Genomic DNA, 27,809 nt, shown 5'->3' on the forward strand with positions numbered 1-27,809 from the left:
TGTAAGTTTTAGCACTAAAGAATCATCCTTCTATGTCACAGTGCATCAGTTTTTGGCCTCCATTCTACTGTTGGTATTAAGATTACCATACCTGTCCCCCTTTCAGTTTCACTGGTCTAGTATGCCATTATCCACTGCTTCATTTTTAGCCTTCCTGAAACATTTGATTCAGGAATCACAGGACAGTCTCTTTTAAACAGCAAAAAGGGGTGCCTGGGTGGTTCAGTCAGTTAAGGATCCAACTCTTGGTTTTGGCTCATGTCATGATCTCAGGATCGTGAGGTCAGCCCGACAGTAGGCTCTGTGCTCAGAGCGGAGTCTGCTGGAAATTTTCTCTCTCTCCCTCTAACCTCGCCCCCGCTCATGTGCACACTCTAATATAAATGAATAAAGTCTTAAAAAATATATTTAAAAATCATATATAGCTGGGTCTTCTTTTGTGAGCCAAACTGAAAATTTTTTCCTTATAATGGATAGAGAAGCCATTCACACTTATTGGTATGACTAATATTGCAGGTTATAGTTTTATAACATCTTCTAATTATATGTACTTCTCTATGAAATGCATATTCTTTGCTTCAATAAAAAATTGTTTTTGTTACTTAGGAAGACCTGTATTTTTGTCCTACTGGTTACTTTTGTGCTTAAAAACCTTTTAAAAAGGTTTGTCTCTGTGTTCTTTTCTTTCTCATACATTTTTTTCCTGAGATGTAATTCTCATACCATAAAATCCTCCAAAGTATGCAATTCATTGGTTTTTAATATATTCACAAAGTTGTGCGACCATTATCTAGTTCTAGAACATCTGTATCATTCCAAAAAAAGACCCTATGCCCACTGGCATCGACTTTTTGTCTCTATGCATTTCCCCATTCTCAGTATTTCATGTAAACACAATTATATGTGTTTTTTTTTTTGTGCCAGGTTTCTTAAAACAATGTTTTCAAGATTTATCTATCTATATTACAGCATGTATCAATACTTGATTCCTTTTTACTGCACCATAATATGCCATCATATGAACACAAAACATCTTGTTTATCAGGTTAAAGGACATCTGGTTTGTTTCCACTTTTCAGCTATTATGAATGTTATGAACATTAGTGCAAGTGCACAAGATTTTATGTGGACATATGTCTTCAATTCTCTTGGGTATACATGTGGGAATGGAACTGATGGATATGGTAATTCCATTTTTAACTATTTCATGAACTGTCAAACTGTCTTCCAGATAAGCTGTACCTCTTTGTTTTTCTACCAGCCACTATGAGGGCTTTCATTTCTCTACACCCTTGCCAATACTTGTTACGGTCCACCTGTTTTCTTACTCCTCTTTTACCACCTGTGGTGAAACACAGTCTTCCCAAGACCTGCTGTGCTTCTACACATTTTGCTGTGTTTGCCAAGAATGCACAGTCATTAGTGGTTACTCACTAACTGGGCTATTTCTCAGAGTTGTACTTGTAGTGAGCAATCCTGAAGGATGAGGTAATGTTTTGTGTTGAAAAAAGAACAGGCTTGCTCACTATAAAAGGAGTATATTCCCCCAAACTCAGAGGTTCTTAGTTGCAGTGAAAACCTACTATGTTTGTGGCATCACCATGGGCCACCCAGCACTGCCTCCATGGGACCTAGGAAGCAAGGGGAATCTACAGAAATATGCCAATGATGGATGCTCTGCTTGCTATACCACAAGTAAAAAGGTTCTTTGTTTCTGACCCACAAGTCTTATGTCTTCTGCCAACATCCACGAAATAAACAATTAGATTATATAGTAATCAAATCCCAAACCTTATAATTATCTAGTTGAGGAATTTTTGCTCACTTATTCTTTATGCGACAAACAACTATCAATAAGCTTATTCTTTTTCCTATTTCACTCTCCATTTTCCTTTTCTTCAGTTTTATTACGGCTATTCTGTCACAACATATAACAGAGTAGTCTTTCCCTCACATCTCTACCTTTTAGTTTTACTAATACATTTATGTATTTTAAAGATTCATCACTATTTCTTTTGGTGAGGTTTTCCTGGTTCTCAGTTGAATAAAATATCCTTTAGCAGATTCCTTAAAAACAGCTCATGGGTGCATAAATCCCTAAGTTCTTAAATGTTGAAAACCGCTTTTCCATAACCTTGATAAAGACAATGTGGCTGACATAAAATCCTTAGTTCATACTTTCTCTTTTTTTAAAGGCTGCTCTACTTGAGCCTTGTTTTGGTTGTCCCAGTGGATTTTTAATATTTAATTATTTTTTTTAAAAAGAACCACTTATTTAATTCATAGAGAGAAAGAAAGAGCACGACAGAGAGGCAGGGAGGGGTAGAGGGAAAAAATCTCAAGCAGACTCCCTTCTGAGCACGGAGCCCTATGCAGGGCTCAGTCTCACACCCCATGAGATCATTACCTGAGCTGAAATCACAAGGCAGACACTTAACCAACTGAGCCACCCAGGCACCCCCCAGCGGATTTTTTAACGTCTGAATCAGTGCAATTTGTTTACCTTTGGAATTATGTCGTGTTATTGCCTGTAGACATTAAGGATTTTTTACCTTTGTAATCAAATAGTTTTATTAAGAAATGTCTTCAAAATGATCATTCTGGGCTCATTTCCCCAGTAGACCCTTTAAGAGTGTGTAGATTTGAATCTTTTCCAATTTCTAAACAATTTTCATTAAATATTGCTTTAAACATAGTTGTTTTGCATGGATTTTTCTCTTTTGAGACTGTTAAAATTATGAATGTTATCCTTTCATTGCATATCTTCAATTTCCACTATTTTCTCTGCCACTTGTTTTATTCTAGCTCTGAGATACAATTCACACAAGATTGTGTAAGTTCAAGGTACACAATGTGCTGGTTTGATACATTTATATATTGCAAAATGATGATCACCACTGCCTTAGCTAACACCTCCATTACATCACATATTTACCATTTCATTTCTGTGGTGAGAAACTTGAAAATCTGCTCTTTCAGTAACTTTCACGTATATAGTATCCCTGACACTTTTTACTTCATTCTTGTCGTTTTCATTTACTTGCTTTCCCCCTACCTTTCCTTCAATTCTTATTTCTTTTAATTGAAGTATAGTTGCCACACAAAGTTATATTAGCTTCAGGTATACAACATAAGTCATTTCACAAGTTTATATATTATGCTATGCTCAAATACAGCTACCATCTGTTAACATACATTATTATAGTATCACTGACTATATTCCTTATGCTGTACCTTTCATTCCTGTAATTTATTCATTCCATAACCAGAAGCCTTTATCTCTCACTCCCCTTCACCCATTTTTGCCCATCCTCCACTCCCCGCCCCTCTGGGAACCATCATTTTGTTCTCTGTATTTATAGATCTGATTCTGTTTTTTGTTGCTTTTTTTCAGATTCCACATGAGTGACATCAATATGGTTATTTGTCTTTTCCAGGCTTATTTCCATAGCATAATACCCTCAAGGTCCATCCATGTTACCACAAATGGCAAGATCTCATCCTTTTTTATGACTGATTAATATTCCACTGCATATATACCATATCTTCCCTATCCATTTGTCTATCGATGAACACTTAGGTTGCTTCCAAATCTTGGTTATTGTAAATAGTGCTGCAATAAACACAGGAGGACATGTAGCTTTTCATATTAGTGTTTTTGTTTTCTTTGGGTTAACATCCACTAATGGAACTACTGGGTCTTATGGTATTTCTTTTTTAAAATTTTTTAAGAAACTCCATGCTGTTCTTTATAATGGTTGTACCAATTTACATTCCCACCAACAGTGTATGAGGATTCCTTTTTCTCCACATCCTCACTAACCTTCCCTATTTCTGGCCTTTTGATTTTAGCCATTTTGACAGGTGTAAAGTGCTATCTCATTATAGTTTTGATTTGCTCAATGCACCTTATTAAACTTTCACTGGAGAGTATTCTTCCTGGGGCATCCTGTAATTTACTTATTATATATATAGTATCAGTACTTTTTTTCTATGCCTTCCTTTTCTCTACCGAGTTTATGCTCTTTTTTACTCCACTTTTCTTTCCGTTTCTATTTCTTGGTTTTTGAATTTCTGATTTTACATTTTTAAAAAATGTCCTCAAATGCTTGACTGAATATGTTTGTATCTAAGTATGGTCAGTTTTCATCTGAATATTTGTTAATTTTTCTGGGGTGGAGATGAACTCTCCTCAGTTAGTATGTAATGAATCTCTTCTTTTTTGGTAATAATTATATAGACTTTTATTAATCTTCCCTTTTTATCTTTATGTGGTATTGGGGTATTTTACAAGATTCCTAGTTTAACAGGAAATTAGCAAATACTCTGAGGGCCAGGTATCTTAGGATACTTTTTGGTTTTGTCTTGCTGGGGGGGGGTGGTATTTTAAGGCTGTGATTTTTGCGTTCCCCTTGTCTTGCAGGATCCTAAAACTTCCCAACGTGCTTCTTTTCTTCTTCAACACTTAAATACCAAAGGGGTTTGTCTTCCTTTTACTTTTTGTCTTAACCCTGAAGATACACATTTAGAAGACAACTTTTGTAAATCAGTCCATTTTAAATGACTTTCCTGTATTTCATGTTCTGCTCTAGCATACATACATACATACATATACACACACAATTTTGAAGTTAGTATAGGGTGGCACTGCAGGTTAGCCTCAGGTCTGCTTGGTAGCTTCAATCCTGTGTGCTTTTCTGCATATCTGCTTGGTTGGCTTTCGCACACTATAAAGCCTTGCTGAAGGCTGGGAAAAGACAGAGTCTGAGAGATAACATACTGAGAATTGGTGGGTTTTCTCCCCTAAGAATTATTTTCAAAATTTGGCTTTCTCTGTGTTCAACTTATGCCATGAACATGGTTTATGTATAGATTTCTTTTACTCTTCTTGTAGCTCTGTACTGCTTTTGGAGGAAATGATGAGAGACAGGTAGTTAAGTGGTTACCACTGTCTTCAGCTATCCAGAGGAGTGAGATCTAAAAGTTAAATTAAGGAACTAACAAATTCTATAAAGCAAGGTACATGGGTGCCTCAGTCATTTAAGTGTCCGACTCATGATTTCCGTTCAGGTAATGATCTCAGGATCCTGAGATCAAGCCCTTTGTCTGGCTCTGCGTTCAGTGGGGAGTCTGCGTGACATTCTCCCTCTTCTTCTGTCTCTCTTCCCAGTAGTGCTCACTTGCGTGCGCTCTCTCTAAAACAAATAAATCTTTAAAAAAAAATTCTATAAAGCAATACAGGTTAAAAGTTCAGTAATATCGTCATAGGGAGGTCTTTCTAATAATAAGCATGAGGGGAGCCTGGGTGGCACAGTGGTTGAGCGTCTGCCTTCGGCTCAGGGCGTGATCCCGGCGTTATGGGATCGAGCCCCACATCGGGCTCCTCTGCTATGAGCCTGCTTCTTCCTCTCCCACTCCCCCTGCTTGTGTTCCCTCTCTCGCTAGCTGTCTCTATCTCTGTCAAATAAATAAATAAAATCTTTTAAAAAAATAAAATAAAATAATAATAAGCATGAAAGCTAACAAGAAACATTTAAGAGGAAAACAACTTTATGGAAAAAAAACAGAAAACCTAATGCAAAATTTATTTTAACTGAAGCAAAAAAATGATTTATTTATAGACTCATAATCAAAAAGGCTCATTTATTAACTAAAAGCTCTTAAGAAAAAAAGAATAATCCAGTGTACCTGGGTGACTCAGTTGGTTGAAAGTATGACTTCTGATTTTGCCTCATGTCATGATCTCAGGATACTGGGAAAGAGCCATGCATTGTGCCCAGCACTCAGCAGGTAGTTCCTCCTGCTCTGCCCCTCCCCCACTATGCTCTCCCTCTAAAATAAATAAATATTTACCAATAATAATAATCCAACTAGAAAAATGGGCAAGACATAGGAATATTCAGAAAAATAAATCCCCTGTAAGGCATGTGAAAACAGGCACAAATAAGTTAAAACAAGGCAATTTCCTTTTAACATGTCAGATTAAGAAGACTAAGGTATCAGGTGATCAGAAAGATGCTCAGTAACAGGCATTCCCAATCACTAGTGGAGTTATTAAAATTTGTACACATACATACACAGTAAAACCATCTGAAAGAACTTCATTCACTCAGATTAAGTTCTTTCATGTATTCTAAATAATTTTAGCTAAAAAATATGAGGTACCGGGGTGCCTGGGTGGCACAGTGGTTAAGCGTCTGCCTTCGGCTCAGGGCGTGATCCCGGCGTTGTGGGATCGAGCCCCACATCAGGCTCTTCCGCTATGAGCCTGCTTCTTCCTCTCCCACTCCCCCCTGCTTATGTTCCCTCTCTCGCTGGCTGTCTCTTTCTCTGTCAAATAAATAAATAAAATCTTTTAAAAAAAAATATGAGGTACCAAAGATTCATACTCATACAAAATATCAATACATTTTTATATGTCAAAAGATGTAGTATCAGGGTGCTTGGCTGGCTCAGTCAGTACAACGTGCGACCACTGATCTCAGGGTTATGAGTTCAAGCCCCTACTTTAAAAAAAAGAAAGAAAGAAAGAAGGAAAAGTAATAATGGTGAAAAACTAAAGAAGAAAAAAAAAATCACATGGCATTCTGACAATAAAATCCTTCAGAAATCTCAAAAATAAAAATCTTGAAGCTATTTTGAGTAATTTTCTCGTATAACATAACTTTTTTTACTATGCCGCTCATCAATGAAATGTGGTTTTGGAATTTAAAAATTACCAACCAACAGACAACCAATAAAGACTTGATGTATAACTCTTCATCTCAAGGTTATGAGTTCAAGCCCCACACTGGACAATTAAAAAAAAAAAAAAAACCTGACGTGATTTTTTGGTGATTTTTTAAAAGATTTTATATACACATAAGCAAATTTTTTCTCAAACATCTGAGTAATTTATTGACCCTAAAACGTGTCAACATGTATTTCCTAATAACAAAGACTTTGTTTCATATGATCCCAGTACGGTTCTTAAAACCAGGAAATTCAGTATTATCTAATCCCCAAGTCCACATTCAAACTTCATCAACTATGCCAAAAGCACCATTTATTAGCCACAATGCCCCTCCACCTCCAGGTTTTAATAAAAGATCAAGTACTGTGTTTAGTTATATCTCTCTTTTTGCCTTTAATCTGGAACAGTTCCGGGTCTTTTTCTGTATTTTTTGACACTGGAATATTTAGAGTACAGGCCAGTCGATTGGTAGAATGTTTTCAATTTGTTTTGTCTGGTATTTTCTAATGACTAGATTTAGGTATGGATTTTTCATAGAAAACTATCACAAAGGTGATATTTTGTCCTTCTCATTCTATTAGAAGTAGTAGTTTATCAGTTTGTGCCCATATTGACGGTAGTAGCAATGATTTTCATTATAGTGGTATCCTCCATATTTTCCCAAATAAAAATTTGTGAATTTTTCTCTTCATAAATGATTTGTGGGGAGATATGTTGAGATTATATAAGTATTGTTTTCTCAAACATTAGCCCACAAGTTTTAGCATTCACTAATGATTTTCTAAGATCATTTTTTTCTGTATTAATTAGTTCACACTCAATTATCAAGAAGAACTTTTCCTTCTTCCTCATCACTCATTCATATCAGGAGAACTTATAAATTCTTATATTATATATAAGGGTGCCATTAATTCCTATGAATTTTTATGTGGGTTCTCAAACTGTCCCAGATTTGGCCAACAAGAGTCCCTTTAATCTGGTTCTTCTGTCCTTTTGCCAGGTTCCTAATGTTTCTCTGAGTATTTCCTTACTTTCATGGTGGGTGACTGAAACATTTTATACTTCGATACAGAGTTGAATTATAAGAATTACACATTTGTAACATCTCAACAAATTATATAAACTTAAAATATTCATTTTTATGAATGTTAATCCTCTAGCTAGCAGCACTTTCTACAATGTTATAGGCAAGGAATTCTTCAACTACTCTGTATAACTAAATACAGTGATGGTAATGGAAATCAGGTTTCTGTTAGATAAAGAAAGTAACAAAAAAGCAAAGAAGAAAGGCCAGAATAAATTCTAGGTTTTAAACACAGATACAGAAAAATAAATATAGACGTGTAATATATAAGTGTGTGCATTCATATACACTAACATATGTATTTTCTAGCTCTGTTCACTCAGAGGCCCTCTAAGTTTAAAAAGGCCCCTACAGCAATGGAAACAACTGGCAGCCACATCTTGGCTTTAAATACTATCCCCCACTAAAAGCAAGCACGTCTCTTTAGAGACTGGTCTGGGCAGAAAAACAGCTTTCCCTTTAACTTAAGGGGAAAATTAATTTAATAATTTACGAGTGATTAATTTCTACTTAATAACACTGCACAAAATTAAACAACAACAAAACAATGTATATGAGAACACTGCAGTAAAAACCACTGTTCTTTCCTGGTAAAGTAGAAAATATATTAAGTACACCAACTGACAAATGAGAAAACTAGTATTGCTTGAGGCAGTTTTCTTGCCATGCCCCTCAATACATTTACATTTAGGCCTTATATAGATATGTTATGTATACCAACACTTAAAGAAAATATACATAATACACAGTCCGAGACTTCAACAAACTTCAATCTAAATAACATTCACTGAATACTTACTATGCAGGCAGCACTGCAATACAATGGAAGACACAGTGAGTAAGACATAATGTCTGCCTTTTAGGAGCTAAAAATTCTTTTGTTTACGTGCAATTTAGGACACTGAGTGCATGATAATGTAGACGATCCAGTTTGGATAAGAGAAAACAAACTATGTGAAGTTTTGAGCCCCGACATTAAAATGCATCATTAAGAACATAACCTCACTTCTTAATAATGTAAAATCAAATCAGATGACATGATCATCCATATGAGATGATAGCAGGACAATGAGCCCATTCAATATAAGCTATGTTTCTAGTGAGGTCATCTCAGGACAAGGTAAAACAAAGTTGTGTTCTTGGTTCTTTCAATGCTAAAAAAATAAAGTGAGGTTTTCTAATGTTACATCAACTACCTAGATTTCGTAGTAACAAGAATTATTCCTTAATTACACTCTTAAAGTAAAAATATTAAGATCTAAACCATTTCTTACTTGGATATGACTATGTGTCTCTTTTTCTCTACCTCTTTCCCTCAAGTTCAGTGCACAGAATATGAATGTTCAAAGATTATTAACTAAACTGAATAGAAAAAGAGAAAGCACTTGAAAAGTCAGGGTTCCTCTCATAAAGCCTTCATTTAAAATTTCTGGTAGAAGTAGTAAAAGAAATCACCAGGCCTGGAACATGGTATACAAAATTCTATCCCTTTCTAAATCCTCTCAAGGATCAGAAAAAATTTAAAGTAGATAAAAACATATCAAATTTGGTATACAGGTCTGATGCTACTCAGTATTTTAAAAATCACAGTAATGGAACCTCCTTGAGTGTTTAAAATCCTACTACATTTAAAGTTGAAACTGAAGCATATCAAAAAACAATTCAGCATTCTTTAAAGTTCTTACCACAATCATTTCTGAAGGCTCTAATACAAGACAATCACATCCTCTTTTTCCTCCAAACTGCTTACCAAAACTATAAAAACAAAAAAACAATTTCTTTAGCAAAGATTATAGGTAAAATATATCAAATATAGGAAAATAAAAAAGAACCCCCCCAAAACCCTAAACGTTAACCAAGAAATTACAATCCTAGCACTTATGTAAGATTTTCTTAAAAACAAACCAAAATACCTTTCCTCATATTTGCCCTGATATAACTGATCTCAACACAGTTCTTTGTAAAAAAAAAAAAAAAAAAAAAAAAAAATTTAAAATATCCGCCTTTAACTTATCTCTAACACTTTTATAGTTTAGGATAGAATACTTGCCTAGTCTCAAATCTTGAATTTGGTATAAAGTTGAATTAACATAAAAACACCTAATAGAGAATGAAGCCAAAACTATGGAATATTTTATGAAAATAAATTATTATATTTGGGAGCACTAATCAACAAAAGATAAAAAGAACTTAAAAAATATATCCACATTTAAATATATAAATAAATGTACCAAGATACAGATGTGATTTATTTTTCAGAAATACCGCTGGGGAATCCCTGGCTAGCTCTTTCAGGAAACTACAACTGGGTTAATTCGAAGAGAAAAAGTATTTCTATATTCTTCACCTGTGAGAAAGACTTCTCAGCAATCAAAAAAGGAAACATTCATATAGGAAAGACAACGTTTTCATTTTAAAAGAGAAACTGAATGTTTTAAAAGGATGGGGGGAGAGGATAAAATACTTGCTAATTATTTAAGAGACATAATGTTAACGTACCTTAATATGGAGACTACACTTAAACTGTAAAAGCAATCTAAAATATTACACCAGAGAAAATTAAGTACCATGGCCAATTATAAAGTACCTAAAATATTACTACAAAGCAAATTAAAAAGAAACTCCACTAATCAAGCACAATATAAAATACCAAAAAGTAAACAAAATGAAGAAATACAGGTCATTTATAAAAGACTATACAATTTGATAGATAGACTAGAAAACTGATTGAATAAAGTAAGAGACCTATCATGTACGTCTATGAAAAGGTTCAATAGTCTAAAAATGTCAGTTCTTCAAAGTATAATGTCATATACAAATACTAGTTCATAACAAAATCCTGAGGTGCCTCCTCAGTGCAGGAGGCAGCATGTCAGTCTTGTAACAAAATCTTAATATCTAAATGGAATAAATTACTTCTGAACATAAAAATCACTTTTGTTTTTTTTCTTAAGCAGTATAATTCTATTTTTCCCCCCAAACTCTAACAGCATCTAACGCATAAAAAATTAGAAGTAAATTTGTAGAAGTTTCTCTCAGTGAAGATAGAGTAACAGGGACCAGATTTATTCTCCTACCTAAAAAAATGAGAAAATCAGACAAAATATATAAAACAACACAGTTTCAAGACATTGGAAAACAGGAAGGACAGGGCTGTGATTCCTAAAAGAGAAAATAACGAAATTAAGATGACGCCTACAGTATCCCATTTTACCACCAACAGGAAATCTCTAGGCCATTTAGGTACATGCCCTGGATCAGATAGCAAATTGCCCTCTCTATGTCTAGTATGTTAAAAAGCTTTATCATGAATAGCTTTTAGATTTTTTAAAATTTTCTTTTTTTACTGAAATAATATGGTTTTTGTCCATTATTTTACTAACACAGTATACTGTATTAGTTGATTTATGACTGCTAAACCTTCTTGCATTCTCAAGATAACCCCAACTTACTCAGTTTCTAATACTTTATTAATATATACCTGGATTTGGTTTGCTGTTATCTTGTTAATGATCGCTGCATGTTATGTTCATGAATGATAACAATGCGTAGTTTGCTTTTCCTGTGTTGTTTTTGTCTGTGTTAGTGTTAGGTTAATATTAGAACCATAAAATAGTTTCTTTTTTAATTAATATTTTGATATGTTAGTCACCATACAGTACAACATTAGCTTTTGATGTAGTGTTCCATGATTCATTGTTTGCATGTTAACACCCAGTGCTCCATGCAATATGTCCCCTCCTTAATACCCATCACTGGGCGAGCCCATCCCCTCCCCCCTCCCCTCTAAAACCCTCAGTTTGTTTCCCAGAGTCCATAGCCTCTCATGATTCGTCTCCCCTCTGTTTTCCCCCCTTCGTGTTTCCCTTCCTTCTCCTAACGATCTCCCTGTTATTCCTTATGTTCCACAAATAAGTGAAACCATATGATAATTGTCTTTCTCTGCTTGACTTATTTCACTTAGTAATCTCCTCCAGTTCCATCCATGTTGATGCAAATGTTGGGTAATCATTCTTTCTGAGGGCTGAGTAATATTCCATTGTATATACGGACCGCATTTTCTTTATCCATTCATCTGTTGAAGGGCATTTCAGCTCCTTCCACAATTTGGCTATTGTGGACAATGCTGCTATGAACATTGGGGTGCAGATGGCCCTTCTTTTCACTACATCTGTATCTTTGGGGTAAATACCCAGTAGTGCAATTGCTGGGTCACAGCATAGCTCTATTTTTAACTTTTTGAGGAGCCTCCACACTGTTTTCCAAAGTGGCTGTACCAACTTGCATTCCCACCAACAGTGGAAGAGGGTTCCCCTTTCTTCACACCCTCTCCAACATGTGTTGTTTCTTGCCTTGTCAATTTTTGCCATTCTAACTGGTGTAAGGTGTTATCTCATCGTGGTTTTGATTTGAATTTCCCTGACGGCTAATGATGTTGAACATTTTTTCATGTGTCTGTTAGCCATTTGTATGTCTTCACTGGAAAAGTGTCTGTTTGTAACTTCTGCCCATTTTTTGATTTATTTGTTTCTCGTGTATTAAGTTTGAGAAGTTCTTTATAGATCTTGGATACCAGCCCTTTATCTGTAGTGTCATTTGCAAATATCTTCTCCCATTCCATGAGTTGCCTCTTTGTTTCATCGACTGTTTCCTTTCCTGTGCAGAAGCTTTTTATCTTGATGAAGTCCCAAAAGTTCATAAAACAGGTTTTAAGTGCTCCCTCTTTCCCCATATTCCAAAAGAGTTCGCACAGGATAAATAAATGCTTCCCTAAATACTTGAAAACACATAGCAGTAAAGCCATCTGGGCCTAGGCTTTTCTCTGTGGGAATAAATGTAATTATCAATTTAACTTCTTTACTTTTTTATAAATAAATTCGAAATTTCTTTTTCAGCCTATTTATGGCAATGTAGGTGTTTGTAAGATTCGCCTTATTGGTTATAAAGTGGCTCATAAAATTTTCAAATACTTTTAATTTCTGTAGGATATTGGTAACTTCTCTCTCATACCTCATTTTGGTAATATGTGTTTTCTCTTTTTTAAATGATCAGTCTATCCCAAAGTTTATCAGTTTTGTTGAGCTTTTCAAAGAACAAACTTTTCATTTATTTATTTTCTATTGTTTTTCTGGTCTTTCTTTCATTGATTTCCACTCAAACTTTACCTCTGTTTCAAATTTACTTTGCTATTATTATTAAGATGAAAACTTAAGGTGACTGAATTGAGACCATTCTTCTTTTCTCATGAAGTTACTATAAATTTAGTGTAAATGTCCCTCTAAATTCCCCTTTTAGGGGAATCTCCGTATTTATTATGTGTTCATTTTCATTCATTTCAGAACATTTTCTAATTGCTCCTGTCAACTCTTCCTTGACCTATGGGTCATTTACAAATGTGTTGTTAAAATTCTCACATTTCTTCCTGGATTTCATCTATAATTCCAATATACTGAGAGAATAAACCCTGAATAATTTCAATCTTTTTAAATTTACTGAGATTTGTTTTATAGTCTAGAATACGCTCTATCCTAGAGAATGATCTATAAGCCCGGGGGGGGGGGGAGTATCAAAGCGGTAAGAGTACTTCTCAAACTATCTTTACTAATTTTTCAATCTAGTGGTTCTACTGATGATAGAGTTTTGAAATCTCCAGCTGTTAAGAGTTCAATTTCTACTGATTTTTTCAATTATCAGTTTTACTTCTAGTATTTTACGGCTCTATCATAGTAAAAACTGTTTTATGTTCCTATACATTCATCCTTTTACAAATATGAAAATTTGCTCTTAGTCTCCAGCAACATTTTGATCAAAGATATTGAAGAGCTATATAAATGAAGAGATTCCACGTTAATGGGTAGGAAGACTCATTGCTGTCAAGATGATATTTCTAACTTTAATTATAGATTCAATGCAATTCCAATAAAAATCTCTGAAAGTTATATGCAGATACTGAAAAAACAATTCTAAAGTTTACACGGACAGGCAAAAGACTTAGAATAGCTAACACAACATTGAAGGAGAACAACTAAGTCACAAGACTGACACTACAGGCCCTGGTGGCTCAGTTGGTTAAGCGTTTGCCTTTGGCTCATATCATGATCACAGGATCCTGAGATGGAGCCCCACATCCAGCTCCCTGCTCAACGGGGAGTCTGCTTCTTCCCCTCTCTCTGCCCCTCCTCCCACTTGTGCTCTTTCTCCCTTTCCTGCTCACTCTCTCTCTCAAATAAATAAATCTTTAAAAAAAAAAATGGAGAAGAAGAAGACTGACACGAGCTGATTTTAAAACGTACATACAGGTTCAGGGAACAGGACACTGTGATATTGGTTAAAGAATAAACAAAGGTATCAATAAAATAGAACGGAGCCCAGAATTAGAATCCCATGAATATGCTCAACTGATTTTGACAAAGGAGCAAAAGCAACACAATGGAGCAAAGACAGTCTCTTCAACAAATGGTGTTGGAATAAAAGACATATACACGTCAAAAAATAAATCTAGACACAGATCCTACACCACCTCATCAAGAAAATTAACTCAAAATGGACCATAGATCTAAATGTAAAACATAAAACTAAACAACTCCTAGAAAAGACAGGAAAAATCTGAATGATTCTAGGAATGTCTGACCTTTTAGCTCCAAAATCAAAGGCATGATACATAAAAGTAATAAATAAGCTGAACTTCATTACCATTGAAAGCTAGTATACAAAAGACAAAGTCAAGAGAATGATAAGACAAGGCACAGACCAAGAAAAATATTTCCAAAAGGTCCATCTGTAAAAGGCTTGTTATCCAAAATACAAAGATAACAAAGAAAGCTTAAAACTCAACAAGAAAACAATTTAAAAATGGGCCAAAGACCTTAACAGACAGCCCACCAAAGAAGATATAGAGAGGGCAAGTAAGCACACTGAAAGCTCCACATTAGAAGTCATCAGGGAAATGCAAATTAAAATAACAATGAGATACCACTACAACACCCTACAGGAATGGCTAACATCCAGTACAACAGACAGCACCAAATGCGGAACAATAAGAACTCTCATTCATTGCTCTAGGAACATGAAATGGCACAGATGCTTTGACAGAGTTTGGCAATTTCTTACAAAACGAAAAATACTCTTACCGTATGACCTACTAATCCTATTCCTCCTCCCAAAGGAGCTGAAAACTTATGTCCGTACTAAAACATGCACGTGGATGTTTCAATCATCTGTTCAAGAGTCAACTGTAAATTCTTACAACTTCATAGTATGACAAACAAAACAAATGAAAAGAGAAAAGTGCTAACAGACAATTCAACAGAGAAGCTATAGGAATGCCTAATAAGCACATGGAAAGATCTGCAAAGGCAGTCACTACTGAAATGCAAATTAAAATAGCACTGAGATGCTGTTAAGTACACACTGAAACAGTAATCACCGAAGACTATCAACAGCAAGTGATGGAGAATTTACAGAGAAACTAGATCTATTAAATGTTGCTGGTCAGAATGTAAAACAGTACAGTCACCTTTTAAACAATTTCGTCCTTTTCAAAAGTTAAATATATGCTTTGCATATAACAGAACAATTCCACTATTCTTGGATATCTACAAAACAAACTGTAAACACATGGCCCATAAAAAGACTTGCAAGCGAACCTTGGTAACAACATTATTTGTAAAAACTCCCTAACTAGAATAAAAAATGTCTCATTTTTCAAAATTCTCTTCTGATAAATGGCTAGACAAAATGTGGTATCTTTCTTGAATGAAGTACAATTTAATAATTTTTTTCAAATGGGTGTGCTACAACTGGTATATGCTCAAATGTGGATAAATCTCAAACACTATTCTGACAGAAGCCAAAAAACCAAAGAATACTTTTATATCATTGCAAAAAGTAAATAGTGAAAGAAAGCAGATCACGTTAACTGTAAAAGAGCATGAGGCAACTTTTTCAGGCAATGGAAGTCATCTGTAACTGTGATGCACCAATGTATACATTTACTATACATTATTCAACTGTGAACTTAAGATGGATGAATTTTATGGTATGCAAATTATACTTCAATAAAGCTATTTTAAGAAAACTAAGAAACAGAAGAAAATCTTTACAAACTTGGAACAGAGGAAGAGTTGTTGGCACACACAAGTACTACAAATAAAAAGGAAAAAAATCATCCTGGGACTTTGTAACAAAGTCACCACTGAAAAAAGAAGTCCAGGAAGTGTTTGCAACAGATCTTGTAATGAATTTTTATGCATGATGTATAAATAACTCATATAACTCAAAAAAGCGACAACCTCTTAAGAACTGAATCAACTCTTCACAAAAGATTAGTGAATGGTTAATAACTACAGGCAAAAAAGCTGATAGCATTAGTTATCACAGAAATGCAAATTAATACCACAATGAGATCCATTTCATACACACCAGAATAGCTAAAATTGAAGACTAACCATCTCAAGCGCTGAAGAGGGTATTGAGCAATGTGAATTCTATAAACTGGTGGTGGCAATATAAATGGTACAAAATTCAACATAACATCTGGCAGTTGTTTTTAGAAGTTAAACATGACTACCACACAGCTGAACTCAAGGTATTTACAGAAGAAAAACACAAGTCCATATAAAGACTTGTACAGAAATGATCACTGGTGCTTTGTTGTAGCAAAAAACTGGAAACAACCTTAATTACTTTCAACAGTAAAATGTATAAACACACTGTGACATACGCACACAATGGGTGTTGTGGAACAACTAGCATTCTCATATACTGCTGGTGGGAATGTAAAATGACAACTGTGGAAAAGTATGACACTTTCTTAAAAGATTAAATATCCCTCTACCACACAACCTAGCTTTTCCAAAATAAATATATACTTGTATGTCCAAAATAAATGAAAGTATGTGTCCACATGAGGACTTATAATCCATTCTCTTCCCATGTATTTACTCAAAACGTAAGAAACTTCATGTCCATATTAAGATTTGTACATAAATGCTGATTACATCGCAAGTCAAAATAATCAAAAACAGGAAATTACCCATATGTCCATCAGTAGTTGAACTGCAAAGAGTGATATACACATACAAAATATTGCAATAAAAAGCAATGAAATATATGAAAGATGAATGGATCAAGAAAATGTGGTACAGAAAGAAATCCTGTCATTTCATGGATGAACACTGAGGCCATTATGCTGAATACAGTAAACCATATACGGTAAGACCAATATTTTACAGTATCACATGTGGAGTCCCCAATTTTTTTTTAAACCCCATTTCACAGAAACAGACTTAAATCGTGGTTGCCAGGTACTCAGAGGAGAGGGAATTACAGTGATGAAGGCCAAAGGGAACCAATTTTCAGATGCAACAAGTGTAAGTTCTGGTGATCTAATGATAGCACGGCGACTTAAAAAAAAAAAAAAGGAATGAAATATTGATACATATTACAACATGGATAAACCCCGAAGTAATTTTAATGAGAGTGAGAGGCCAGCCAAGAAAAGAATATATATTTTATGTTTCACCCTATATAAAATTCTAGAAAATGTAATCTATGGTGACCAAAAAAAAAGAAAGAAAAAAGGAAAGAAAAGAAAAAAATCCCTGGGGACCATGGGAGGGAAAAGGAAGGATGAAATACTAAGTTTACAAAGGGGCATGAGCAATTTTTTGGGGGGGATGATGGATATGTTCATTATCTTTACAAGAGTGGTGGTTTTACGTGTGTATACATACACCAAAATTTATCAAACTGTATATTTTAAATAAGCACAATGTAGTCTGCATCAATTACACCTTAGTAAAGTTGTTTAAAAAACAATTAGGGTGGCCAGTTAGCTCAGTTGGTTAGAGCATGGTGATAATAAAAAACAACTAAGAAAATGAAAACTCAAGCCAAAAATGAAATAAAATGTATGCAAAACCTGTCACCTTGTATCATTATGTATTAATGATTCCTACAAAAAAATTAAGACAAACAGCTCAACTTTAAACCAGGCAAAAAAACTTTATACAGATACTTCACAAAATATAGAGGAAGCAGCAACCAATAAATACAAGAAAAAGTGTTCAATATCATTAAGAAGGAAAATTAAAAAGCAAACTACTTCACAGAGACTAGAATAGCTCAACTAAAAGACTGACAATCACATGTTGGTGACGGCATAGGAAGAGAAACAGAACTCTTAGACACTGCCGGTGGGAGTTTAAAATGGTACAATGATGTGGAGAGCAGTTCAGCAGTTTCTCATTACCAGTTTCTCCATTAAACTTTGAAACACAATACAAAGCTACTGTAATTACAACAGTGTGATATTCAAGCAGGAACGAACAAAATTTAATGTAATGGATCAGGAGCCCAAAAAAGGGCACACAAAGGTGGATATTTATTTATTAAAAAAAAAGAGTAGCATTGAATGAGAATGGAAAAAGGATACATAGGAATCCATATGGAAAACCATGCACATTTTTGTACTCAAAAAATCCGATCTAAGTAGAAAATAGACCTAAATGTGAAAGGAACACAAGGAAAGTTCTAGAAAGTAACAAAGGAAAATATCTTCATGACTGCAGGTACAGAAATATTTCTTAAGCAAAGACGACGAAAAGAAAAAGACTGATCTACACTAGAGTTAAGAATTTTCATTAATCCAAAGACATTACTAAGAGAATGAATAATACAAGACACAGGGAAAAGGTATTTGCAAGAAAAGTAACCAAAGATTCTTATTCAGAATATACAGAGAATGTCTCATTAACAAAAAGACAACGCATTAGAAAAATGGGCAACAGATCTGAAGATGCACTTGGAGAAAAAGTTATCCCAATAAAAATGCACTCACTCAACAGCAATCAGTAATAAGCAAATCGAAATCATATGAGGTACAGAAACTCAACAGAGTAACTGAAATTCAGCAGTCAAAATAAATAAATAAAAACCCCAACAATAGTAAATGTTGGTGACGATATGGAACAACAGAAATTCTCATATAATGCTGGTGAGTGTGTAAAATAGTACATCCACTCTAGAGTATAACTTGCGATCAACAATATATGACTACTGTTCATATGAATACAGGCACATCCTGGGAGTCAACAATTCTCTGCTACATAAATGCATGCCCATGTGCATCTGATGTTCAAAAAGTTCACAGTTGCTTTACTTCTAATAGCCCTAAACTATACAAACAATGTAATACTAATAGAGAAAGAAGTAACTCTAATTACATGGACGAATCTCATGAACAGTGGGCCAAAGAAGTTACACACAAAAGAATATTGTATGATTATACTCATAACAAGTTCAAAAGTAAACAAAACCAAACTACAGTGTTTAGGTATGTGTATTGTCAGGCTAAAAGTCTACAGATATTAAAGACTAATTTTTTTTTTAATGTTATCTTTGGTGGGGAAGGGGGAAATAGGAAAGCCGATTTCAGAAAAGACTGCAGGCTGCCTCCAGGGTGCTGAAATGTCCAATTTCTTAATCTGGGTAGTAATCAAGCAAATGTTTAAACTAGAGTAACTCAATGATATGAACATTTGGGTTATCTGCACTTTTCCCATATGTTACACAATGTAAGAGTTAAAACCAAGGAACAGTGTTCCTATTTGGGCCAGAAACATGGGGAAAAAAATTTCTTTTTCACCTACATATTTAAAAAATCTGACAAAGACATTAATAAACGTGGTTAGTCATCTCTGTAGAGAGTTAAATGGTATGGATGACAGTACTTCTGAAAGTTACAAATTTACTTGTCAAAAAATTATTTTAGAGGGGCGCCTGGGTGGCACAGTGGTTAAGCGTCTGCCTTCGGCTCAGGGCGTGATCCCGGCGTTGTGGGATCGAGCCCCACATCAGGCTCTTCCGCTATGAGCCTGCTTCTTCCTCTCCCACTCTCCCTGCTTATGTTTCCTCTCTTGCTGGCTGCCTCTATCTCTGTCAAATAAATAAATAAATAAATAAATCTTTTAAAAAAATTATTTTAGAAAGTATGTCTTTAGAAAAAGAACAAAGCTATTTACAGAGCTATTTAAAGATGATAACCTTAACAACCCCACAACTAGCAGAGTGTGTGACACATGTAGGCACTCCATGTTTACTAAATCAATTAACACCCAGTACTGGAGATATTCTGACTTCAATGTCTGTTCCCTTCTTCTTTGTCTAGCTAATCCTGTTTATTTGTAGAATCCATTTCCGCAACTGCCTCCTTTTTTTCCCATGTGAAGCAACAGTATGGCCCTTTTCAAACAAAGCAGTCATCTCAATCCAAAGTAAATCAGTCTTTTTTGTTTTAATGCTACTGTCTTATAAAAAGATGATAATACTTGCTCCATAAATTAATGTTTGAACGAATAAATGAATACATGCATATTTTATTTGAAAAATCACATCCAATGAAGTCCTTGCTCTTTTGAACTAAAATTAGATTTTACTCTAGCAATTAAAAAGTGAACTCAATTCCAGAAAAAGACTAAATTCATTTCAGAAGACATTTAAATTTCAGATTTGATTATGTATCTACTTAGTTTTTAGTAAATTAAAAAAAATACATTTTATTGATTTAAATTACATATAAAAATTCAAAAGGCCTGCCCTCCGTGAAGTTTCTGAGAGTTTCATAATTTGGAACAAGATAATATATTCCCTCCAAGCTGGAATACAAGTTGCTGTACACCTCATGCCATCAACCACAAAAAGAGAGGCACAATGCTTGGTTACTTTTTTTGTACTCTAGAGGTAACATACACTAAATGTGCTACTTTGACCCATTTTCAGAATCACCCCAAAGCTGCTAGCAAATTCAAGATGGAGTAGAAGCCACCATATCAACTGGGCCTTATGAACCAGCATATCCAATGGTACCTTTAGTATCCATGGCAAATGCAAATTTGAGAATGACAGTGTAGATGTCTACAATTTCTCAAACATTTATACCATTTTCTGCAAATATCTAATATACTTTTGAGAAACAAGCTCTGCCTCGCTACTGGGCCTTCAGAGATGCTGAATGCCTAACTACAGGACATCAGGTGACAGTGCCGCCTGAACTTCCTATTATGAACTGCATAGTTAGCCACAACTGTTAGGCAGGGGCAGTAGCAATCTATGTAAGAGGCTGAGTTTATCTAGGAGCAGACAGATAGATCAGACCCCTTCAATATCAACTCCTACTGCAGTGCCTCCTCTACCTCAATCCATGCTTATGCCCACCTGGGCATTTCCTTATGACCAGTTGACTGAGGAAGAAACACCTTGAACCTGTTTCATCAGTGAGCCTGCACAGCATGTTGGTACCACCCAAAAGTGGAATGCCCACAGGTCACTCAGGGGTGACCGTGAAAGAAGGTGGTAAAGGAAAATCCTCCTAGGGAAAGAACTTCAAACAGTATATTCAGATGTCCATTTTGTCTGGATTGAGAGATGGCCAGAATTATTGATTGAAACAGATTCATGGGCAGTTACTAATGGTGTGGTTGAATGCTCAGGGATCTGGAAGGAACAGGGCTGGAAGACTGCTAACGAGAAGTCTGGAAAGAGGTATGTGGAAGCACTTCTTTCAAAATGGGCACAGACTTTGAAGATATATGTCATGAGTGCCTCAAGGGCATACTCTGTGAGGGAGGCTTTTAATCATCAGGTGAACAAAATGACATGCCCTATGGAAGTCAATCAAACTCTTCCTCCAGCTATACCAGTACTTGTTCAATGGACCCATGAATGAAGTGGCCATGGTGGCAGAGACAGAGAATATGTAGTGGCTCTACTGCTAATGCTGCTACTGCTGGGAACCTAATCTGTGAACACCAGCAATCAATGCTGAGACTCTGATACGGCACCATTCTTCGGGGGGACCAGTCAGTCTCCTGGAGACTGATTATTTTCAATGGATTTTTTTCTGTTGTGGAGGAGGCAGATATTTGTCCTGACTGGAATAAACACATATGCTGGAAATCATTTGCCTTCTGTGTCCATGCTTCTATCAGCACCACTATCCATGGGCTCACTATATGCCTGATCTACCATCTTGACACTCCAGACAGCATTGTTTTTGATCAAGGCACTCATTTCACAGCAGCCTAAGTATAGCAATGGTTTCTGGTTTCTGTCTTCCCCAACAGCCAGAATACATAGGCCTGATAGCCAAGGCATGGAAATAAGAGTGGCTCTTCTCACTGTTATACCTAGTAAGTCATTCACAGAATTTTTGCTTCTCAGCAAAAAACTTTGAGCTCTGCTCGTTTTGAGACTTAGTGCCCAAAGGAAGATTGCTTCTACCAGGAAACATGACTGTTCCACTGAATTAAATACTTTCACCTGGCCTCTGAACCAACAGGCAAGGAGAGAGATTACTCTAATGGCCTGAGTGATCCCAATCATAAGGGGAAACTAAGTTGTTGCACAAAATGGGGGCCACGAGGACTATATCTGAAGCCCAGAAGATTCACTTAGGCTCCTCGTTATACTTCCATGTCTACTATTCAAAGTTAATGGAAAACTGCCACCACCACCACAAGGCAGGACATTCAAGGACACTTCAGAAATCAAAGTTTTGTTCACTTCATCTGGTAGAGAACCCAGGACAGATGAAAGGCTGGCTTGGGCGAAAGTACTGAATGGGTAGTGAAAGAAGGAAGCCAGAGGTACCACCTACAGCCTTGTGACCAATTACAGCAATAACGAATACAGGAGCTTTTCATATTTTCCCTCTGTTTATTGTATATGTCTATATTTGTGTAAATGTTAACCAGTTTCTTCTTCCCGCTCTTCCCCATATTTATTTTATATATAATTTGTTGAAAGTGAACTTTACAAGGTAGTCTTTAGTTAGCAGAATATTCAGAAGCACTGGGTTATAAAGTATGTTATTCATATAGCCAGCAATAACTGTTAGGATTGTATATCTCAATACTTTGGGGAGAGGATAAGAAATTCCTCACTGGTATGAAGGACAGCTTTACCTTGTAAGGTGTAAACAGAATTCTTTTGCTATTGGATGGAAATTCAAACATGTTTAGAAGCATTGATACAGAAGCTAAGTAGACAAGGGAGTGGACTCTGCCAACTCCTTACTGCCTTTCAGTTGCAAATATATTGTTGTTTTTTTTTTAAGATTTATTTATTTTAGACAGTGTGCGCCCAGGCACATGCAAGTGGGGAGAGGGGCAGAAGGAGAGAGAGAGAGTCCCCAGCAGACTCCCCTCTGAGCTCAGAGCCCTATCCAGGGCTCCATCTCACGACCCTGGGATCATGACCTGAGCTGAAATCAAGAGTCAGACACTTTAAACAACTGAGACACCCAGGTGCCCCTAATTCACTCTCAGTTTCAAATCTACTCTGTAATAAAGGGTCTAGACTCCATCAGTGTTCTCCTTCTGCCTGCTGAAAATGTTAAAGTTTTGTCAGTAGAGGGTGCTAGTAGAAGAACAATGCAATAGAAAAAATGTCTCTGAGGTGGAGGGAGAAGTGTGTGTGTGTCTGTGCGTGTGCCTAAGACAAAGGGAGGTCCTAGTCCCATCCTCAGGGCCTAACCACACCCAGGAGCAGGGAAGGGGAGGTTCTCTTGTCAGTCCTGGTCAGTAGTTCCCTGTCAGCCCTGACCCTATGGCTGTGTATCAGCTCTGGCGCAAGGCAACCCAGGGAATTTCTCCACTACCTACTGAGCTATAGCCAGTTTTGAGACGGTCCCCCTTTCAGGTTTGTTCTTTCCTTGGGTATTCTCCCTTAGCTCCTTTATCCTCGATGCCTAATTTTTTGAAATAATAATTCTTTATATTAAACTCCCTTGTTCAAGTTACTAGGGGGTTCTGATTGATAAGAGGAATAAATATTTTTTTAAAGTTTTTTTAAATTTATCTGGGGGGAGAGAGAGCGCGTGCAGGAGCACAAGAGAGGGGAGGGGGCAGAGGAAGAGGCAGACTCCCCACTGAGCACGGAGCCCACGTGGAGCTCTGTCCCAGGATCCTGAGATCATGACCTGAGCTGAAGGCAGACACTTAATCAACTCAGTCACCCAGGTGCCCCAATAAGGGGAATAAATATTTTTACATCTAGAGAAATAGGCTATATTTTTATGAACTAGAATGCTATTTTCACTCCTCCTATACTAAGTAGTGTTCATTTTCTGTTGGTATCATAATGATCATATCCCAATGCCATTATGCTCTAATAATTAATATTAACAGAAGACCAGTTATTTAATGCTTAATATATGCTAAGCATTATTCTTAGAATTAAATTATCAGTGCAAATAAACCCTACTATGACCTAGTACAAATATGCACAGGGGCTGCTTTGTATCTTTTTTAATTTTTAAATTTTTACTTTTCTAAGTAATCACTACACCAAACATGGAGCTCGAACTCAAGACCCAAGACCAAGAGATGCCCCCAAAATTGTTCTTTAAATAATGATTAAATCAACTTCTATTATCATGTTTACTATGAACTTCATGAGGGTTACATTAACTTGTACCATCACTTTGTCATTTAAAATCTCATACATTTCCACTAATTATTAAAAAATTAAGCTTCACTCTCTTGATCACTAAATAACAGTGAATTATTATGGCTGATTAATAACTACAGAAAGTCTTAACAAATTCTTGACCATCCATCACAGCAAGCAAGCGTGAGGAAATATTTAAAAGAACAATACTAATATATCTAAAACTTAACTGTAGTGTCTATCATTCCAGCTTATTCCCTCTCAGTAGCTAAAACTCATTACAAATTTATTAATGTGAGCTTCAGAAACCCAGGGAGAAAGAAACAATGGCCAAAAGGCTTACATAACCAAGAACTAATATGTATTTTATTTGTAAAAATAGGAGACAGTATGTGTTATCTTATTAGTCAAGAAGCACAGACATCCTAACCAAGGGCCAATCACAGAACATTTCAGGATTCAAGACAGGACTTTAAAAACGGCAAAAAATTGAGATGACCCATCAAGTAGACTAACCCTGATAATTAAACAGTTTTGCAACTAATAGCTGCAATTAAAAGCCTTACTTTAAGTCTAAAAATCTCTTCTCAACATTACTGGAAATAAGTCGGTAAAAAATTATGTCTTTATGTCACCAAATTTTACTATTAGGCCCCAAAAATCTTAATTATTTAGAGAACAATTCTTGAAGAACATTACAAGTGACCATTTTTCCAACCACCCTTCTCTTCTTTTACCTAATATTATGATGGTGATAATTAACAATTACTTATAATAGTAAGGTACAGTTCTAAGATTCATATATACATGAACTCATTTATCCCTCAAAGCTAGTCGTGATTTGGTAATTTGCCCAAGAAATAGAACAAAGACAAACTCATGCACTCTGACTCTCAACTGCCAATGTTTGCAGACTTCTGTTGAAAGCTTTGAGTGGTAGAGATTGCTAAAATTTCATAGAGACACTTCAAGTAGGTAATATTATACTCATTTAACAAAGACAACTAAAGTCTGTATGAAGTCATATAAATAGTAAGTGATTAATCAGGACTTTAATCTAGCTGCCTTACTCTAAAAACCATTTTCTTAACTATTAAAATAGATCACCATCTCTATAACCACTAGTAGCAACAAATCCAAAATCCATCAGATAAAACAGATCAAATCTCATATAAAACTAAAGATCATATAAAAGGTACCATGTCACGATGTAAACTTAAAGATTACACCCTGGAAATATGAATTGTCAGTTGTTTCCTACTACTTCCAATAGTACCAGCAAGCAAGCACATTTATAAAATATATCACCTGAGAGAAAAATATACATCCTATATAAAACAGTTTAACATGAGAGATAAAATAGTTGTAATATTAACTTTGCCTGCCACATACTCTAAAGAACAAATGTAAACATACCTGCAAGGAGGCAAGACCATGGAGTCTTTCATAAGCACAGATCCAGAAAGCAGGATATACCAACATCTGGCAACAGTTTCTGAACTGTTAAAATAAGTAAATTAATGAGTACATAAATACAAATATTCACATGTATATGACTCAAAATAAAAAATACATAACATGATTCAATGCAAAATCTATAAGATGAAATACATTCTAATAACATCATAAATCATTAAAATTTAATGGAATTCTGGGAAATACTGACCGTTGCCAAACGTTTTATACAAACCATGTTCACATGGAAAAAAGTGTAATCACTACCTTAAGATACAGACTTCACAAGTATATGGTTATTAGCTCAACTTTATTAATTATACCATTAGCTTTACGTTCTTCATTTTTGTGTAGATCATAACATTTGATGAAGATTAAAGCTTAAATATTGTACTACATCTGCATATCATAAAATCCTGTTTTGATAACTTTATATATATTAAAAACTATTGTTTGGAATTCACAAGTTCATCAATGCTGTATCTTCACTGACAACTATAATTTGAATTATGATCTACTTACTTCTTTTAAATTTTACTGACATAAAATGCCTACCAAATCTTTCATTTTATATGTTTTGAAGGATAAAAGAATACCAGATGACTTAAGTGCATCAGCATTTTAGTTAAATCTCTAATGGAAACCCAGATTCTTGTTAGTTGTTAGCGTATAAACTAACCTTTTGGTCTTTCAAATATCTTTATTTACCATACCTAAGGTTTTAATTAATTCCAATATGTGAAAGATTCTAGTATCTATAAAACAAATCATTTCTCTGACCTGGAGAACTTTTTATCTATCTAGCTATCTACTTGACATGTCAACTTCAGTATCGAACAGAGAGAACTGGAACTCAACAAATTCAAAATCTACCTACCATTTCCTTTAAGTTTGTATCTTTTCTGGTATTCTCTGTATTCAATTAATACTGCCCTCCTCAATCCAGAAACCTAGGCCTCTAAAATATTCCACACATAGCATCCAGGGTAAGCTTTCTAGGTCAATCCTATTACTGACCATAAGGAAAATCTGTCAACTTTCCAGTGGGTACACTTCATTATTATTATTATTTTTTTAAGATTTATTTGAGAGAACACGCATATGTGCGAGCAAAAGGCGGGGGCATGGGGGCTGAGCAAGGGGAGTGAGAAAGAATCCTGAAGCAGAGTCTGGGCTGAGCATGGAGCCAGATCCCAGGATCCTGAGATCATGACCTGGGCCAAAATCAAGAGTCCACAGGTTAACCAACTGAGCCACCCAGGTGCCCTTCTAAGAGGTACCTTAAAGTTCTTTTTTAGTATTTTCAAATCTTCACTGAAGAAGACGTAAATGGCTGCACATCTCCTACTTAAGGTTCTTTGTTTAGAAATTCTACTTCCTTATTCTTGTGAAATATGACTTACAAAGTCAAGGAGGAATAAAATCAAACAATTTGCCAAAAATTAAGACAGAAAAAAGTTGTTAAGTGGATGCCACAAGACTCCAATTTTTATCTCACTTGGCAGAAGCGGTCACAAAGTTGTCAGTAAATTCTACTAGAAATATAGGAAAAATCCTGAAGTTCACTCTACCACAAAGAGAAACATGCCAGACCACGAATAATAAACTGTTGAGACCTTACAAAAAAATTCACTCTCAGAGCATGGTTTGGCAATGCATCTGACTAAGTAAACCCAAGGAAAGTAAAATGCTTTCATGTGGGCCATTCTATCTCCTTTCTCTGGGCAAGCAAACTCTAGCCCAGAGAAGGGAGAAATACTTAATCTTGTCAGATCTTATTCATACAAAGGCTTCAGATGCTCCTAAGATAAAGACCAAAAAATTTTAAGATGGCCTCCACCTGCTTCTCCAGACTCCTCCCTTGCTGGTTCTTCTTCTTTCTTCTCGGTGCTTTGAACACACTGGTTTCCTTTCCCTTTTTCTTTTTTTTTTTTTTTAATAATTAATTTTATTTTATTATATTATGTTAATCACCATACAGTACATCCCCTGATTCTGATGTAAAGTTTGATGCTTCATTAGTTGCGTATAACACCCAGTGCACCATGCAATACGTGCCCTCCTTACTACCCATCACCAGTCTATCCC

The 27,809-nt window shown here is 35.5% G+C and overlaps 1 protein-coding gene across 9 annotated transcripts in view; it reads right to left on the reverse strand.

Annotated features, from left to right (window-relative positions):
* Nucleotides 1-27,809, reverse strand: part of RAPGEF6 (Rap guanine nucleotide exchange factor 6) — a 202,655-nt gene that overhangs the window by 147,531 nt on the left and 27,315 nt on the right. For all 9 annotated transcript variants that reach the window (XM_019807466.2, XM_034655968.1, XM_034655967.1 and 6 more), the window contains exons 4-5: nt 25,683-25,766; nt 9,503-9,572 (exon numbers count right to left, since the gene is read on the reverse strand). In XM_019807466.2, the coding sequence (XP_019663025.1) occupies nt 9,503-9,572; nt 25,683-25,766 (154 nt within the window). The remainder of the gene's footprint in view (nt 1-9,502; nt 9,573-25,682; nt 25,767-27,809) is intronic.

This window comes from Ailuropoda melanoleuca, chromosome 3, assembly GCF_002007445.2.
Source record: "Ailuropoda melanoleuca isolate Jingjing chromosome 3, ASM200744v2, whole genome shotgun sequence".
NCBI lineage: Eukaryota > Metazoa > Chordata > Mammalia > Carnivora > Ursidae > Ailuropoda > Ailuropoda melanoleuca.